Below are 16,828 nucleotides of genomic sequence, written 5' to 3'. Positions count from 1 at the left end.
TGCACTTTGAAACTACAAGCAGGTGTTGTGAACTGGATCGTAGATTGACAGACGGATGATAAGGGACGCACCATTTGATTCTCGGGGGAGGGGGCATGGGAGCTTGGGTCGGTGGAATTTTTGCTTTCGCCGACGAAGGCGGTGGATTTTTGTTTTGTTTTCTTTGAAAGTGGTTTTTTTTTTTTACAATGTTAACCTTTATACAGAGTTGTACAGAGACAACTATGTGGTCTATGTGTGTTCAAATCAGTCCGATAGAACAAAAGGCGTATAGGATGCAGTACACACTTTATTCGCATGGTTGTTCATTTTCAGATCTGCACCTTTTTCATTCAAAGGGTCAGTATGGTAACCATGGTAACACATTTTGGGCTATTAAGACAAACGAGGCATCAACATTTGCAAAACAAAACAAGTATTCATGAATATTATCAATCATCCAGGTAGATCAAATAGTTGATTAAATTATAATTCTATTCAACTGGACTTACTATTTATGATGGCTACGGTATCACGTCATATCCATGACGCATCATCAGGCCGAGTGATCTTGAATTGGCTCTGTATTCTTGACCTGTGACGTCACGATGGTAGAAGTGACGTCACACGAGAGTCGTCGAGGGATCTTCCTGATGGTCGGTTCGTAACTCTTGGACAAGTTGTGGCGCAGTCCCACTCCGCGATTCAAGGTTGGCTCCTCCTGCGAACATATATCGCTTCTTTCACCCCTCTTTCATACCACCTGTGTTCTTTATCAAGCACAATAACGTCCTTGTCCTCAAAGTTGTGTTTGGCTGCTTTGAGGTGCGTGTATACCGCAGAGTCGTTAAGTCCTGTTGAACTAGGGCGACGATGTTGATACATGCGCTTGTGGAGAGGTTGTTTTGTCTCCCCTATGTAGTAGTTCTCACAGTCCGAATCCTGGCAGTTAATCGCATAAACAATATTGCTCTGTTTGCGTTGCGGAATCTTATCCTTCGGATGGACTAACTTTTGTCTAAGAGTGTTACAGGGTTTTAATGAGACCGGGATCTGGTGCTGTCCGAAGATCCTCTTTAACTTCTCAGAAACATCTGAGACATAAGGGATAGTAATCCCGAACTTGCGGGTGCTCGAAGCGGTGGTGGAAGATTGTTTGGACGATGTCTGGTCCTTTTGCGGTTTCAAAGCTTTTTGGAACGTCCAGTCCTTGTACCCACAGGTACCTAGGGCCGACTTCAGATGTTCGCGTTCACCAGCTTTAGCTTCGTCCGTTGACGGGATGGTCTCCGCGCGGTGAAAGAGCGTTTTGATCACCACCGAGTTTGTGGATAAGTGGATGATGGGAATCAAACTGTAAGTATTGGTCCGTATGTGTGGCTTTCCTATATACTGATGTTGTGAGAGTGCCGTCTGACTGAATTTTGACCAAACAAACAATTTCAGCTGTGACTTATAATCTCGCAAAGCATTTGGCTGGTATTATTGGGCCCTTAGTTAGCAAATCTTGTCACCATGTTGTCAACTCTACCGATCTTGTGGACAAATTGAAGGACATTAAGGTTGAATCAGACGAAACTATCACCTCATACGACGTTTCGGCCTTGTTCACTAGTGTCCCACCGGAGGGCGCTGTAAATGCAGTCAAGGAAGCTTTACACGCTGATAATACCCTAGGTCAACGAACCAACTTGAACGTGGACCAAATTTGTTCACTTTTGGAATTGTGCCTCAATTCAACTTATTTCGTGTTTGAAGGAAATTTTACAAACAAAATCATGGATGTGCGATGGGATCACCCGTGTCCCCAATTGTCGCAAACCTTTACATGGAACGCTTTGAACAGACTGCACTAGACTCTTACAGTGGTATTTCACCGTCGCATTGGTTCCGATATGTCGATGACACTCTCGTTAAGATCAAAAGAGCGAACTAGATCCGTTTTTGACCACATTAACTCTGTTGACAGCAACATCAAGTTCACCCAAGAAGGTGCGGACAATAACCAGTTACCCTTTTTGGATTGTTTGGTCAAAATTCAGTCAGACGGCACTCTCACAACATCAGTATATAGGAAAGCCACACATACGGACCAATACTTACAGTTTGATTCCCATCATCCACTTATCCACAAACTCGGTGTGATCAAAACGCTCTTTCACCGCGCGGAGACCATCCCGTCAACGGACGAAGCTAAAGCTGGTGAACGCGAACATCTGAAGTCGGCCCTAGGTACCTGTGGGTACAAGGACTGGACGTTCCAAAAGCTTTGAAACCGCAAAAGGACCAGACATCGTCCAAACAATCTTCCACCACCGCTTCGAGCACCCGCAAGTTCGGGATTACTATCCCTTATGTCTCAGATGTTTCTGAGAAGTTAAAGAGGATCTTCGGACAGCACCAGATCCCGGTCTCATTAAAACCCTGTAACACTCTGAGACAAAAGTTAGTCCATCCGAAGGATAAGATTCCGCAACGCAAACAGAGCAATATTGTTTATGCGATTAACTGCCAGGATTCGGACTGTGAGAACTACTACATAGGGGAGACAAAACAACCTCTCCACAAGCGTATGTATCAACATCGTCGCCCTAGTTCAACAGGACTTAACGACTCTGCGGTATACACGCACCTCAAAGCAGCCAAACACAACTTTGAGGACAAGGACGTTATTGTGCTTGATAAAGAACACAGGTGGTATGAAAGAGGGGTGAAAGAAGCGATATATGTTCGTAGGGAGGAGCCAACCTTGAATCGCGGAGGGGACTACGCCACAACTTGTCCAAGAGTTACGAACCGACCATCAGGAAGATCCTCGACGACTCTCGTGTGACGTCACTTCTACCATCGTGACGTCACAGGTCAAGAATACAGAGCCAATTCAAGATCACTCGGCCTGATGATGCGTCATGGATATGACGTGATACCGTAGCCATCATAAATAGTAAGTCCAGTTGAATAGAATTATAATTTAATCAACTATAAAACAAAACAAGGCTTCTAGTATTTCAGTTTTAATATTGAATGCATAGATTTTGAGTCATTGCCTTGTAATAAATGGAGGTAATAATTGTTTTGGGATGTACTTAGCTACCGGCCATTAATTTCTAGCGATTTCTTCAACACTTTGAAAGTCACAGGTGTTTAAATTATTTCTCCCGCAAGCATACGGTAAACATGGAGGTTTGTTAACATTAAATGTCAATTAATTCAAGTGCCAAATATTTATACAATACAAGTCAATTTATTGATATCAACACAAAAGTCGTAAACCCTACGTACTGTTATTAATTCATTGAATGTCATTGCAGAATTGTTTCCATGAAAATCAATAACGGTAAACGGAGCCAACATGGGTGATCCAACATGTCGAAATTGTTGCTTTTAAATACAGCTGTTATCTTTCCTCGTTCAGTTTTTTTAGTGTTTGGTTTGTATATTGTTCAGAAACGAACAATGACGATAGTATTGATAACCAATATAAACAAGTAGAATACCGTATGAAGATCTGACTATTTTAGTTGGACATCAGATTTTATTCCACTTCAAGGGCAGCGGTGTTTTATTTGAAACGATTCCGAATGGTTTAAGGCTAACTTCTAGTTCTACGTTTCCTAGATGTTTTCATTTGGTCGCAATATACGCAGCGGTAATATATTTTCTACATTTGTCTAAGGCCTCTGAATTATTTCTATAAATAGTTCTACTTTGAGTTCAGGTATACTGTCTTTTTGTCTTAACATTACTTTCACCTGCACCCTGTGAAATACATTGTTCCCAAATGAAGTTATATACTAATCAATTCGATTTTCCTGGCTTGCCCCCGGCAGTAATTGCTATGACGTATAGAACTCGGTATTGTCTCAAAATGTTTTACATTTACAGTCATTATTCATTGCTATCTTCGTGTTGCATTGAGCTTATATTAACACATTTCTTGCATCTCGAAATGTGTTCCTGTTGGATCCTACACTTGGTTTCGTGCGTGAGGGTCGCTATTATTTTTGTCTTAAGTATTAGTATTAAACTTTATGAAGGAAAAATAACTAGTTACATTTGTAGCAAATGAGACTTTATGTCACCAGATTTCCATTGTAAATAACCAGGTTTTATATCGTCACCCTCAAAATCAAAGTGCCTAAGTCATTATTACATGTTTCTCATTTACAATTTTGATTTTCTGAGTAATAAACCCATAATTAATCAAATTTCCAGCCGCATTCTTCATTAACTTGTGGAATTCATCTCTTTTGATGTATTCCACAAAAAATGAAGAATGCAGCTGGAAATTTTATTAATTATGGGTTTATTACTCAGAAAATCAAAGTTGCAAATGAGAAACATGTAATAATGACTTAGGCACTTTGGTTATGAGGGTGACGATATGCTCTTCATATTGTACGAGCAACCCATGAACAGAATGGGATATAGTGTTGCTATAAATGTCAAATATCTTTCTATTTATGATATGTCTGCCAGACCAGGTTCAACAGGAGATCGACAACAACCGGGATGGATAACAACCCTATATAGTCGGCAATAGTTTGCGGTAAATAACTATTAGTACTATCTCTTTACGAGTGACAATTCGTGTAATCAACAGATGGTGCACTCTGAATGGCAAATACATCTTAATTTAGGATGTTTTACTACGACAAGTTCAACAGGGGATCGACGGTAAATTTAATCAAATTCACGGTTTCAGTATAATTTTTCCAATATTATATTGTTTATGAACATGCTGAAATATGATCGCTAGGTTACATTTTGCCTCATCAACTTACAATGGAAAGGCAATATTCGTAGAGATTGATGTGACCGTTTGTACTGCAGCAAACTGGTGTACTTATTAGAAATAACAGTCTTGTAACCACGGCATACGCATATGTACATGGCCACATCGACCGATGTTGTTGGAATGATATAAATTTACATGTCATGCTACAATATATAAGCTTATATAGTTGATAGAGATTCCGACACAAAACATGATTTTGTCTTATCTTCATGACTATCGTGACTGTGGAATCTTAATGGCACTCTTCCTGTGATACCTCATCGGAATAAAGTGTGCGTACGACATTCAATCACTTTCGACCTTTACGCAACAACCTAATGCACAATGCAATGAATGGTACTACGTCCTTCATTCACAACTTCAATGATGCCTTTGGAGAGAAAACAGCCGAATCTGCAAATATTTACGTGTTATTGTTCATTCTGTGGCCATTGGCAATTTTCACCGTCCTTGGTAATGCTCTTGCTATATGGGCGTTTGTTACTGATAGCAGAATACAAAGCAATGTTACAAATCGGTACATATTTTGCCTCTCAATTTCTGATTTAATCGTTGGATGTGTCTCATTACCACTTAACAATGTATGGCTACACTTTGGACGGTGGCCTATGGGTGAAATAGTATGCAAGACATGGTTGGTGATTGACTATGCTGCTTGTTATCTTTCTGTAATGGTTATTTTGCTACTAAGCTATGATAGATTCTTATGGGTTTCATGGCCTTTGAAATACAGACAATCACAAACGGCGAAAACGGCTACCGTTAAGATTCTAGTAACAACTGCTTTTGTATTTACATTTTTCACCATACCGATTTTATTTTGGGATATTTGGGCAGGAGAAAAGCATATCGATTATCGTATGGATTGCGAACCAGAAAACAGTGGAAACTTTATTTACGGACTTGTGTTTGTTATCTTTGAAACGATATTGCCAGCAATCGGAATAGGCGTTTTAAATACCCTCGTTTATTTGCGGATACGTAAGACATGTAGTTTACGTGAAAGATCGTTTAGAAATATTCAAAATACAAAGGAGACGGGAAAGAAATGTGAAATAGATGCAAAAGAAACGAAATATGAAAATCACGAATTACAGCCTAAAACATGTGGCAGTCCACATCTACATGGTAAACAATATATCCATTCTAATGAACACCTGGAGACGGATGTTAAAGAATGCGTTAGTCTCCGACCACACTACGAGAGTGTGCAACCACCCAAAAGTTATGTCAATGGATATCGCAAAGCCGGTAGAAGACTAGCAACGATGGTTGGTGTGTTCCTATTTTGCTGGATTCCGTTTAACGTTTGTCTCTTACATAATGCTGTATGTAATGATTGTATTAACAATGCAACATGGGAGACTGTGAACTATCTTCTATGGGGAAACTCTGCTCTGAACCCTGTCCTGTATGTTTTGACAAATGAAGGGTATAAAAGGAGAATGATAAGTATAATAACTTGGAAGAAACCGATGTTACACTCTAGAGAATCGGTTGATTTGGATTTGCAGTAAGCATATCTTTATTTGTCCTAAGCAAGCTGACATGAAGATACGGACTTGTGCACTTGAATTTATATAATTAATTCATCTTGACGTTAAAGGAGTATTTCCTGATCCTAGCATCCAATTTTATGACATTTTTCAGTAGATATCCACGAAAAAAACCTTCGAAACCTGATGTTTTGCGTTTGCGAGTTATGCATGATTATGTGTATTACACTGCTCCATAATCAATGTGTTGTAATTTCGTTCTGGTATACCAGAACGAAATTCAAATGTCACGATATCTTTGCTAAACGAATTAATCTGCGAGATTTTTTTTGTACACAAACATTATGTAGCCAGAGGTTTCCAGCGATATAAAATATAAAAATCTCAACTTTTTTTGAGAAAAGTGGGGGATGATGCTGTGGATCATGAAATGCCCTTTTAAAAGGAATCAGGTCAATTATACTCAATGTGTACATTGGAGTAGTGTGAAACAAAACTATTTCATTGGAGGCATGCATTATAAACACGATAAATGAGTATTGATGCACATGTGTTGAGACCATCTTGATTAATTGAATATAAACAAATTGATACAGCACTGCGGTTTAGGTATTTCAGGGATGCCCAATGTGCATGACAACCAAACGGATTTTGTAAAGGTCATATCATAAAATAAATGGATTCTTGCGGATAATTACGTGCTACACTTATCCTCGCACAATTGTGAAATATTATATTTCATATACAAATAGCATAGATAAACTCCAAGTAAGTAAAAATTCATATGAAAATATCCTACCGCTCATCGGATTCACAATTTTAAAACACTAAACTGGGCAAAAAGGAAATTTATAATTTTTTACAAGGTCATATCTTAAAATCCTGTCCATCAATATGAACCAAAATTACACAGGATTACTTCAATACTCTACTATAAACACATGTAATTAACCAAGCAGTTGCCCAACTGACACAACAGCAAAAACCCAGTTCCACTGACATAGAACAGCTTCCTGGACCACATGTCACGGCCCATTTGTTTTGCTGTACATGTAAAGCAATTGTAACAACGGTGTGTCTCAATAACATTCATACCCAAAGAACATAAACAGACCCCGATATGGGCGAACATAGACGCAAACGCCCCCGTGTGCCCCAACACTCTCTCACGAATACCTTCATTTGTTTTGACTCATTCACATGCCTTAAACTCTATGTCGCCGAAATTTCCAGGCTGTGGCATGTGATACAGCAAGCGGTTCCATGCCAGTGCATTTTTCAGTTGTGTCCGGAAGGTAACCGTTTGGATATTGACATATCATTAGAGTAGAATATTGAAGTAATCCTGTGTGCAATCTTGGTTCATTTTGATGGACAGATTTTCAAGATATGACCATGTGAAAAATTACCAAGTTTCTATTTGAGCCCAGTTTATATAATAATTATTCTGTGAAGTCAGCCGGGCCCAATCTCGGGACCCGATGCATCCAGCTGTTAATAATAATAATACTCATAATAATATTGCACCTATGAGAGCGTGTTACAAACGGAAGTGTTTTTCAATGCCCTTTTCAAACCAATATTTAATACACAAAAAATAAACATGTTAAAACCAAACCAAATCAAACAAGTAAAAATTACAAATCAACTTTAAATTTGAATGAATAAAACCCCTGAAATAATGTCTTGATTAAAGAGGTGAGTTTTCAACAGACACTATTAAGTGGTGTTTTGGCATTCCGAAGAGATAGCGGCAAGCTGTTTCAAAGCTTTGGTGCTGCAATGAAAAAAAGCACGATCCTTTAAGGAGTACTTTGGAACTACAAGCAGATGTTGTGAGCTAGGCCGTATGTTGACCCAAGTATACAAGGTACAGGTAGATCACGTAATCTGAGCAGTGTTGAAATTTAGATTCTGTATCGGAAGCCAATGTAATTCTCTCAATTTCGAACAGCCTCAGTCGGCTTGATGTCACTTGATTTTAATACTTCCACGAGGTCGAAGAGGAGTATAAACTACAGTTTTAGTTTGTTCTGTAACGTATATTCCAAGTTCTATTGTCTTCTACATCTACATAAATACTCAACAAAATTGCATGAAAGCAATATCTAGTTGATAAGTTTCCAGACAAGCTTCCAGACAAGTTTCTAACTTTCGAATGGCGTCAAATCGTTCAGCAAGGTGATAATACATTTGCTTATTATCAGCGAGACTTGTACTTTACATTGTTGATGACACGCATGTTGATAACTTCCTTACAATGCTGGCACATGCGATTTCCAGGCCACGTCACTGCATTCTGTGACCTCAGTTAAACTTTCCTTAACCCTAACCCCCTCGGGGCTTTTTCGCGACGGGAAGGGAAAGAAGAAAGGAATAAAGAGAGAAAGAAGTTGTTTGCTCTGGGTGGGATTCGAACCCGAGACCACTGGGTCGGCGACATCTAGCCACGGGTCTTGGGCTTCGCTAGCCAGCGAAACCGTGCCTATATATCACTTAGGGCGATTGCGTCATCACACCACGTGGGATGCGCGCACGAACACCGCATATATCAAGTAGTATTTTGTAGTACTTGGTCCTGTTAGGGTTAAAGTTGTTTCATTAGTGCTTTACTCATATAATAGTCAATATTGTGTGATTTTCTTTACCTACTTATAAAATCAATACTTCATGCCGGGAGCCAAGTACCATTAGTTGACCGCTATCGAAAGTCAATAGGCTTAACTAACCCTAACACTACCAGGTACTAAAAATACTACTTGATATATGCACGGACGAAATCACCCTAAGTGATAGGTACGCTTTCGTTGGTCAGACCAGAGGAAGACCCGTGGCTAAGTGTCGCCGACCTAGCGCTTGGCGTACGAGGGGTCTCGGGTTCGAATCCCACCCAGAGCAAACAGCCGTCGAAAAGGCATTAGGGCGTTTAGGATTGTGTCTGAATTGGTGTAGATTGATAAATTGTTACACGTGGACACGAAACCAAACACACAGACAAATACGGCGCCATGATGGAAGGTCACATCAGGTTTCGAAGGTTTTCGTGACTTCAAATACTTCTTTTATTTCGTATATTTGTTACGCATTTCCTTCGTATTATTGACACATGACAGTAAGTCCTAATTTCGACATTACTATATCAAAAAATCATTCCCGTATCAAATTAGATTTTCTTGGAATAACAAAGTATTGCTGCCTGATGGGATCATAGTAGTTGACCCATTTCCAGAGAGCGTGACCTGGCTAGAGGGTTTATTTTTTTAAGTCTCTTCAACAGGTACGATTCACTTAACTTACGATACCGTTCTGTGGTCTCTTCAATACACAGATACATGCGAGTTATTCATAACCGATCGATACCTTGCCTCACTTTGTTGGAGCAAACAAACAAAATTCGTCATAGAAAAAACATGAATTTAGTGGCAAGCCCCTGATAGATGATCCCATAACTGACCATTGCTTGGGATACGTACCAAGGTCCAAAGGGCGATTGCGAGAGATGTGGAAATCAACAGTAACTGCTTGTTTACGATCATTATATAATAGGATTGAAAACACTGAAGCGCAAATTCTCTAATGCCCAATCTACTTTGAAAACATTGCCAGGGCGGCCAGTGTCCCCCACTTTTTCGACCGGAGACTGGCCCTCCCATGATTCTACAGCGATTGCCGTATGCGGTTTACAACTACACAGTACACATCAACATAGGTTGGAAGTTGGAATACCATGTGCCATGTGCAATTTCTCTAATCCTGTTTGGGCAATGGAAATCGCCATAAGAGCTGCAGAAAAAGCAGGACCAGGTGCAGAATTGGAAGGTGCAGAAGAACTAACCACGCAACACAGTCAATGGAGGTCTTGAAGTCATCTATCAGTGCGCCTTGCCCGGAAAGTTGAAATTGTTGTGCTTGTAATATGGTCTCATGCAATACATAATATGGCCACTCACAGTCTATGAGGTAGCAATAACCCATGCACAGGCAATGGAGCTGAAGATCAACACCTTTGTCAAGAATTGGCTTGAAGCTACACGCAGCTTAGCAAACTAAGTTGACTTTTCCAGTGCGTTCTCTTGTTGAAAAGTTCAAGGTGGCCAGGGCAAGATCATTCATGACCCTTACAGACTCAAAGGACCCAGTAATCAAGAACACTCAGCCAGATGTTAGGTCAATGTGAAAGTGGACAGCCAACTTGGCAGCTGAGGAATCAAAGTCAAGACTGAAGCACGAGGAAATGGTTGGTGCTACCCAGCTATGCCGTCAAGGGCTTGGTTGTATCAAAATGATTGATACTCATCAGTATTGTTGGTTATTGGAAAGCACGCGTCTACCAAATGCAACATAGTGCCTTCTTGAAATGACCATTTTTTATAGTTATGACTGTTTATCACATTAATTAACAAATTATGTGGATCCTATGGTGCATTTTGATGTAACAGTCATGTCCATATCACTGGAAACTAATGGGTACCAATCATTTTTATACAGCCTGTACGCACAAATGGTGGTCGTGGTTAGCAGGCAGCATCAGAGGCTGCAGAATCTGGGTCGTCGTATGTGTGATCCAAGTACATTCAGAAGAGTAGATAATATGATAATGAAGTACATCATCAGTATCCTCAGAAAGGTCAGCTAGCCTTATCTTTTACTTGTTCTCGTTCCTTCATATTAACTCCAGTTAACTAGGGGTAAGTGATTCCAGCTGCATGTTAGGGGCGCCAGATCCCATCTGCTTACTACAGTTTGGTCTTCCGGGGGTACATACACACAGATTCCCCGTTTGACGGTGATGGCGTATCCACATATAGACAAAGCGTCTTACTTTATCAAGCTGACATAGTATGGGTACTAACTGGTACTTGATCTCTTCCTTTGGTTGGCTGGCCTTTGTCTGATACATTTTCTGAGAAGCAAATTATTTACTTAGCAGATGCTACGAGGGGCGGTACTAGCCAAACTCGTTGTATCTCACTCTTGAACATGGTCACTGCTTAGCTTAATGCACCCGTTGCGATTCTTCATGACACCTTGTATGTCAACAAAATGGAAGTCTTCTGATTGCTCCGTGAGCCACTCTTCAGTGAAGGCTCACCAGCATTGATCACCAGTAAATCTGATATTATAAAGGTATTAGACTTAAAATTATTGTCTACCTGTCTTGTTACTTAGTATATTGAGCAGAGGATGATTTAAGCACTTCCCAACATTCCACTATGTTACTTGCGGTTAGCATAGCTGTGTGAGCGAACATGACACCACTACTCGCCCACTGCATGTAGACGTACTGCACGTGCATGGTTTAATTTGAATTTGTACAGTTATATTTACATAAAAAAAACGCTGTGAAGATGCTGGTCGATTTCACATTTTATGTTATCTACAGAAGGTGTGAATTATCCTTTAAACACACATCACTTTTGTTCTGAATCGACCAAGTAATAATGACACACGCACAATTCTAAAACAACATCTTTTGCACAGAGTTCAATGGGATTTGAAAAGTAAAGTGGCAGTTGAAACTCTAGTGATAACACTTTTGCAGTGCATATGGGGCTTCCTCAAATCATCCTCTGTATATTGAGTATGGCATTCTTGTATTTTCTGCGTCGCAGATTGAAGAGAAATAGACACGTTGAACATACATGGCCAAGCACGACAACGACTCAGGCTAATAACCTTGAAGATGAAGGTCAACAGCAAGGTGCTCGAGTTAGCAATGCCATTCCTGCCCATATACGAAGATGCAAAAATCAAACACATTTTTGCAGTATTGTTTTGAAAGACCAAACTTTCAAATGAGACCAAATTCATTACCGTGCGATAAAGTAACATACCTTGTCCTACGAACTTTTTGACCTCCCTTGGTAGAATTACAGTTTTGATTTTATTAGTAGCTCACCAGCGGGAGTGGTGTTTTGCACTGGTGGCCCACACCTTGAGGGGGTCTTAATTATAAGAGGGCGGAAACTCCCCAAGACAGATGATCCAGCTGGTGAAAGCACAAGACAAATTGTATGTAGTCTTTGTGTATATTTAACCTAACTGCTTGTCCTCGTGCGAAAAACAAATATCAATCTGCACTTTTCAGATATAAAGGAACTTGCCTCCAGTATGTATTATTGATTTTGAATATAGGGTACCTGCAGGTAATATGGGACCATTAAGGACGTTTAGCTTATTTGCATAAAAACTAAAGAAGATATGCCCACAAGAGATTGTTATGATGAACAACCTGTCCTTTAAGATTAATAAAACAGGCAATGTTACCTTGTTTTTATGTTTGTTTGACGCTATGACGTCAAAATGACGTCATCGTCAAGTGTCCCATATTACCTGCATGTGCAGGTAATATGGGACACTGTGTTATCTCTATGGTGAAAATCAAAAAGTTCAGAAAATCACTATTTTGTTCTAAAAACATTTTTGTTACATGATTTTGAATGTTAAATGCAAATTTCTACAAGAAAATTCAATTTTCTAAATAGTTTTGCTTTTCGCATTGACAATGCACACAATTTCCTACGTGTCCCATATTACCTGCACCCATTCAGTTGAAAATCAGAGAAAATAATCATTTATAAAAGGAAAGTGCCACTTGTCAGTGGAATTTTACCTGCTGATAAGCTTAACCCATCACCTAAAGATCATAAAAATGACAAATGCCCCTCAGTACCAGAGTTTTTGGATACACAATCATAAAATGTGACGTCATTGATTTTATATCAGGCCAAAAAAACGACATAATTTTTTTGGGCAATTTCACTCTTTTTGGCATAGATTTCCAAGAGTTTGATACACAGACTCCAAAACTGCATTTCTAGAAGCACAATTGATGTCTCTAAACACTTAACAAATCAACTTAAAGTGTTTACCTTCTCTAAGCTACTTTTTGTTAAAATGAAAACAGGTGTCCCATATTACCTGCTGTCCCATATTACCTGCACTATCAACTATGGTGTCACAGTAATGCAACGATGACTCCAAAAATCGGTAATGTCTGACAGGTCACATGCTCGGTAAATCACGTGGGCTAGCATTTTAAGATTGAAGAATGATTTATACAGGATCGTCTCCTTTTTTATACTCGATTATTTATTGCTGCATTACTGTGATACCGTAGTCAATATCCGTAGTCAATATTGTGTGCATTTCTTTACCTACATGTAAAATCAAAGATACTGCCGGGAACCAAGTACCATTATATCTGATTTGTGCAGATAATACTTTCACACGAAGACACGAATACAAACACACAGACGAATTAGGCGCTATGATGGAAGGCCGGGTGACGTGTCAGAGGTTTTGGTGACTTCAAATACTACTTGTATTTCATATCTGATACCAGTCACGCATTTCCTTCGTATTATTAACAGTAAGTCCTGATTCCAATATTCCTATTACAAAAAGTCATTCCCATATCAAATTAGTAGACTTTCTTTAAAAAAATAATTCACTGCTGCCTGATAGGATGATAGTAGTTATCCCGTTTCCAGTATCCCGTGACTTTACTAGAGGGCGTTTTTACTCGCTTCAAAATGTAAGACAAGATTCGCTATAATAACGACACCTTTTAGTCGTGACCTTAATACAAGGGCCGAGTGAAATATTCACAGTTGCGGCGGAAGCATTACATTTTAGGCAGGGAGGGTGAGAGCGCTAAAATTTCAAGTTCAGATTATTTTAGTTCCAAATGAAGGTATGTCTTGCTATTTGATGTGCCAGTGCGCGCAAAACGCGCAAAATTGCACGGTTATTTGGGTCCAAAACACGGTGTTTTTTGTGCTTAAAAAATTATTTTAGGGGAGACGTGTACCCCCTCCCGCTTATGATTATTCATTAATTACCACAAACAAACGTAATTCGTCATAGGTTTCCGTTGCTAAAAGAACAAAAAGTACGTACTCCTTGGTAAATGTTTAATGGAAAAAAAATTCATGACTCGGTTTTTTTATTTATTTGTGACAAAACAGTCACCTAAGTGCAGTTGTACTGTGTTGCATGCAGAATTGTACAGATAAAAATATCTGCCATGCTACACGGGTAATTCAATATTCACTGGATTCGCATTGTCAGCGTAGAAGACTTGATTTATCAAAATTTCAAAAACAACGTTTTTTAATCCATACTAATCATAATGGAAAATATCGTATGCATACTGAAAGGACTTAAAAGAACATACTGAAAAGAACTGACGCTAAATTTACCAATAACGTTCTTTATCTAATCATTTTATTGCGTCAGTGTCAAAATTATGTTTGTTAATATCTTTTGCTTGCTATATCTTGTATGACGCGCGCTCGTTAATTCAGTGAACATATAACTGCGGACAAAAACACGAGGGAGGCGACGTTAGACCACCAAAGCATTTCTTTCTTGCTTTCTTGTTTCTTTGACTTGTTTGTTTGCTTGCTTGTTTTCTAGCTTTATTGTTTGCTTGTTTAGAGTTCAATTATTTAAAAACAACAACCGTGACAACAAAACATGACATGCTTTGCGGTAAATTACTTATATGCTAACGCTAGATGTCATTAGTAATTCATTTTATTATAATAAACGCCCTCCAACACTACACATTATTTCACATTTATACGCCCTCAAATCAAATTGCCCTTAGCATGTCAAGGAAAACGAATGATTATATTCACGACCACTGTTAAGATATTAACAGTTTTGTGTCGCGACACTTCAGATACGGCAAAAAACTAAAGACGATCACTGTAGCATTATTACAACAACCTGTTTTATATTAAATCTAATAACATTACTGCCATAGCATTGAAATTTATCATTTCCGAATTCAAAACATGATATGCATTCCAAGCATCTCCGTCGCCTAGTAACTTTCCGTTTGTAACCCAAATACGGCGTACATATGCATGGTACACAGGTTTTTTCATCAGTTTTTAATCATATTGAGTACTTCGACGTGGATCTTCTTAAAGAAACTTACAGGAGTCACACAGTCCTATTTGGCTAACGGAAGAAAATTTACAATCAGAAATGGAATCGTCTTTAAACATCACCGATGGAGGGGAGATGCCACTGGAAGTGAACATATTCTACGCAGTTTTTATACCCGTCTTGATTCTGCTCACAGTTACAGGAAATATCGCTATTCTTGTTGCTTTCTGGAAAATGCCAAGTTTGCGTGAAAAACCAAGTGAGTTATTAATTTTAAATCTCTCATGCGTTGACTTGAGCACCGGTTTAATAGTTTTACCATACTGGTCACCAGTATATATCACACCTGGAACATGGCCGTTTGGAGAGGTTGGCTGTAGAATTCTAGCGACATTTAACAATACTACTGTTCACGCAAGCCTCTTTGCCATTAGCGCTATCAGCGTTGATAGATTCCTTCTAGTTATGAAAGAGTACCCGCAGTATCTTAGGATCCAATCTCGCAAACGGGTCTACATCACCATCATAGCCTGTTGGATCTTCGCTCTGGCCACTGTCATTCCACAACAAGGAATGTGGCTAAGGGCAAAGGTCATCGACGAAACTGCAAGAGAGATTAACTTTGAAAACCTTTGTCTGTTTCCACCACGAAGAGTGAGACTATATTCTTCTACTATGTTTGTAGCTCTCTATTGTCTACCTGTCTTGTTACTTTGTATATTGAGTATGGCATTCTTGTATTTTCTGCGTCGCAGATTGAAGAGAAATAGACAGGTTGAACATACATGGCCAAGCACGACAACGACTCAAGCTAATCTTGAAGATGAAGGTCAACAGCAAGGTGGTCGAGTTAGCGATGCCATCCCTACAGTTCCTACAGTCCGACAGCCCAACACCAGTCGCTACATCAAACCAGCAGTTAGTTTAATTTCTATTGTTTCAGCTATGGCCATTTGTATGTTACCCTATTGTTTATATGTGATTATAATCGAATTGTTCTGTCAACGATGCAATGAACCAAAAGTGTTATATGATTTACTACTTCTTCAATTCTGCAATGCATGTCTGGATCCCTTCTTTTACGGTGCAACCCAGAAGAAAATCAGACGATTTTATAGATCATGTATGACTATTAAGTAAGCCTGAAAAGTAAGATAGATACGAAAATGTATTGTATTTAGTATTTAAAAGCTGCTTGGTCAATAAACTTTGATATATACAGCGGCAACCAGCTTTTAAATCTGTTGCTTACATTATGTCAGTAACACATCTTCAAGCTACAGGGTGTCCCAGAATGATTTATACCGGGAAAGTTGTATTTTTTTAGGTATGAAGGGCATAACTATTGGTAGTATTGTTTAAAATGCTAAAATCTACATGTATTTAGCTTTCTGAGGAATTTTAGATTCTAGAAATTGGTCGCTTCAAAATAGGTAGTTATTTGGAAAATGTTATGCAGTATGTTTATTGTGTCCTGTTCTTACTTCTGCTAAATAGTCGATATATATCGATTAATAATGATATTACGAAGCAATCCTTGTATGGAATAAAGGATTTCTTACGCACGTTACGCATGACTGACCTTAAACTATTCTTTCTTTGACGGCAGTTTTGAAGACAATAATTGAGGTGTGTGAGTTTCATCATTTGAAAT

At 39.0% G+C, this 16,828-nt stretch overlaps 2 protein-coding genes across 2 annotated transcripts; both read left to right on the top strand.

Moving 5' to 3' along the window:
• The first annotated feature begins 4,957 nt into the window (after positions 1-4,957).
• Positions 4,958-6,323, top strand: LOC140151824 (histamine H3 receptor-like). The gene has a single exon (XM_072174149.1). The coding sequence runs from the start codon at positions 5,095-5,097 to the stop codon at positions 6,292-6,294; it is 1,200 nt and encodes a 399-aa protein (XP_072030250.1). The 5' UTR covers positions 4,958-5,094; the 3' UTR covers positions 6,295-6,323.
• An 8,950-nt stretch (positions 6,324-15,273) lies between these two features.
• LOC140152061 (neuropeptide Y receptor type 1-like) lies at positions 15,274-16,314 on the top strand. Its single transcript, XM_072174360.1, has one exon. It carries the CDS (start codon positions 15,274-15,276, stop codon positions 16,312-16,314), a length of 1,041 nt encoding a protein of 346 aa, XP_072030461.1.
• Positions 16,315-16,828: the final 514 nt, after the last annotated feature.

The sequence above is a fragment of the Amphiura filiformis genome, chromosome 5, assembly GCF_039555335.1.
Source record: "Amphiura filiformis chromosome 5, Afil_fr2py, whole genome shotgun sequence".
Classification (NCBI taxonomy): domain Eukaryota; kingdom Metazoa; phylum Echinodermata; class Ophiuroidea; order Amphilepidida; family Amphiuridae; genus Amphiura; species Amphiura filiformis.
The sequence above is the reverse complement of the archived record's forward strand: the minus strand, read 5'-3'. Positions and strand labels throughout refer to the sequence as shown.

Excerpts from the sequence above, each read along its gene's own strand:
- LOC140151824 (XM_072174149.1), top strand. The coding sequence starts at position 5,095 with ATGCACAATGCAATGAATGGTACTACGTCCTTCATTCACAACTTCAAT.
- LOC140152061 (XM_072174360.1), top strand. The coding sequence starts at position 15,274 with ATGGAATCGTCTTTAAACATCACCGATGGAGGGGAGATGCCACTGGAA.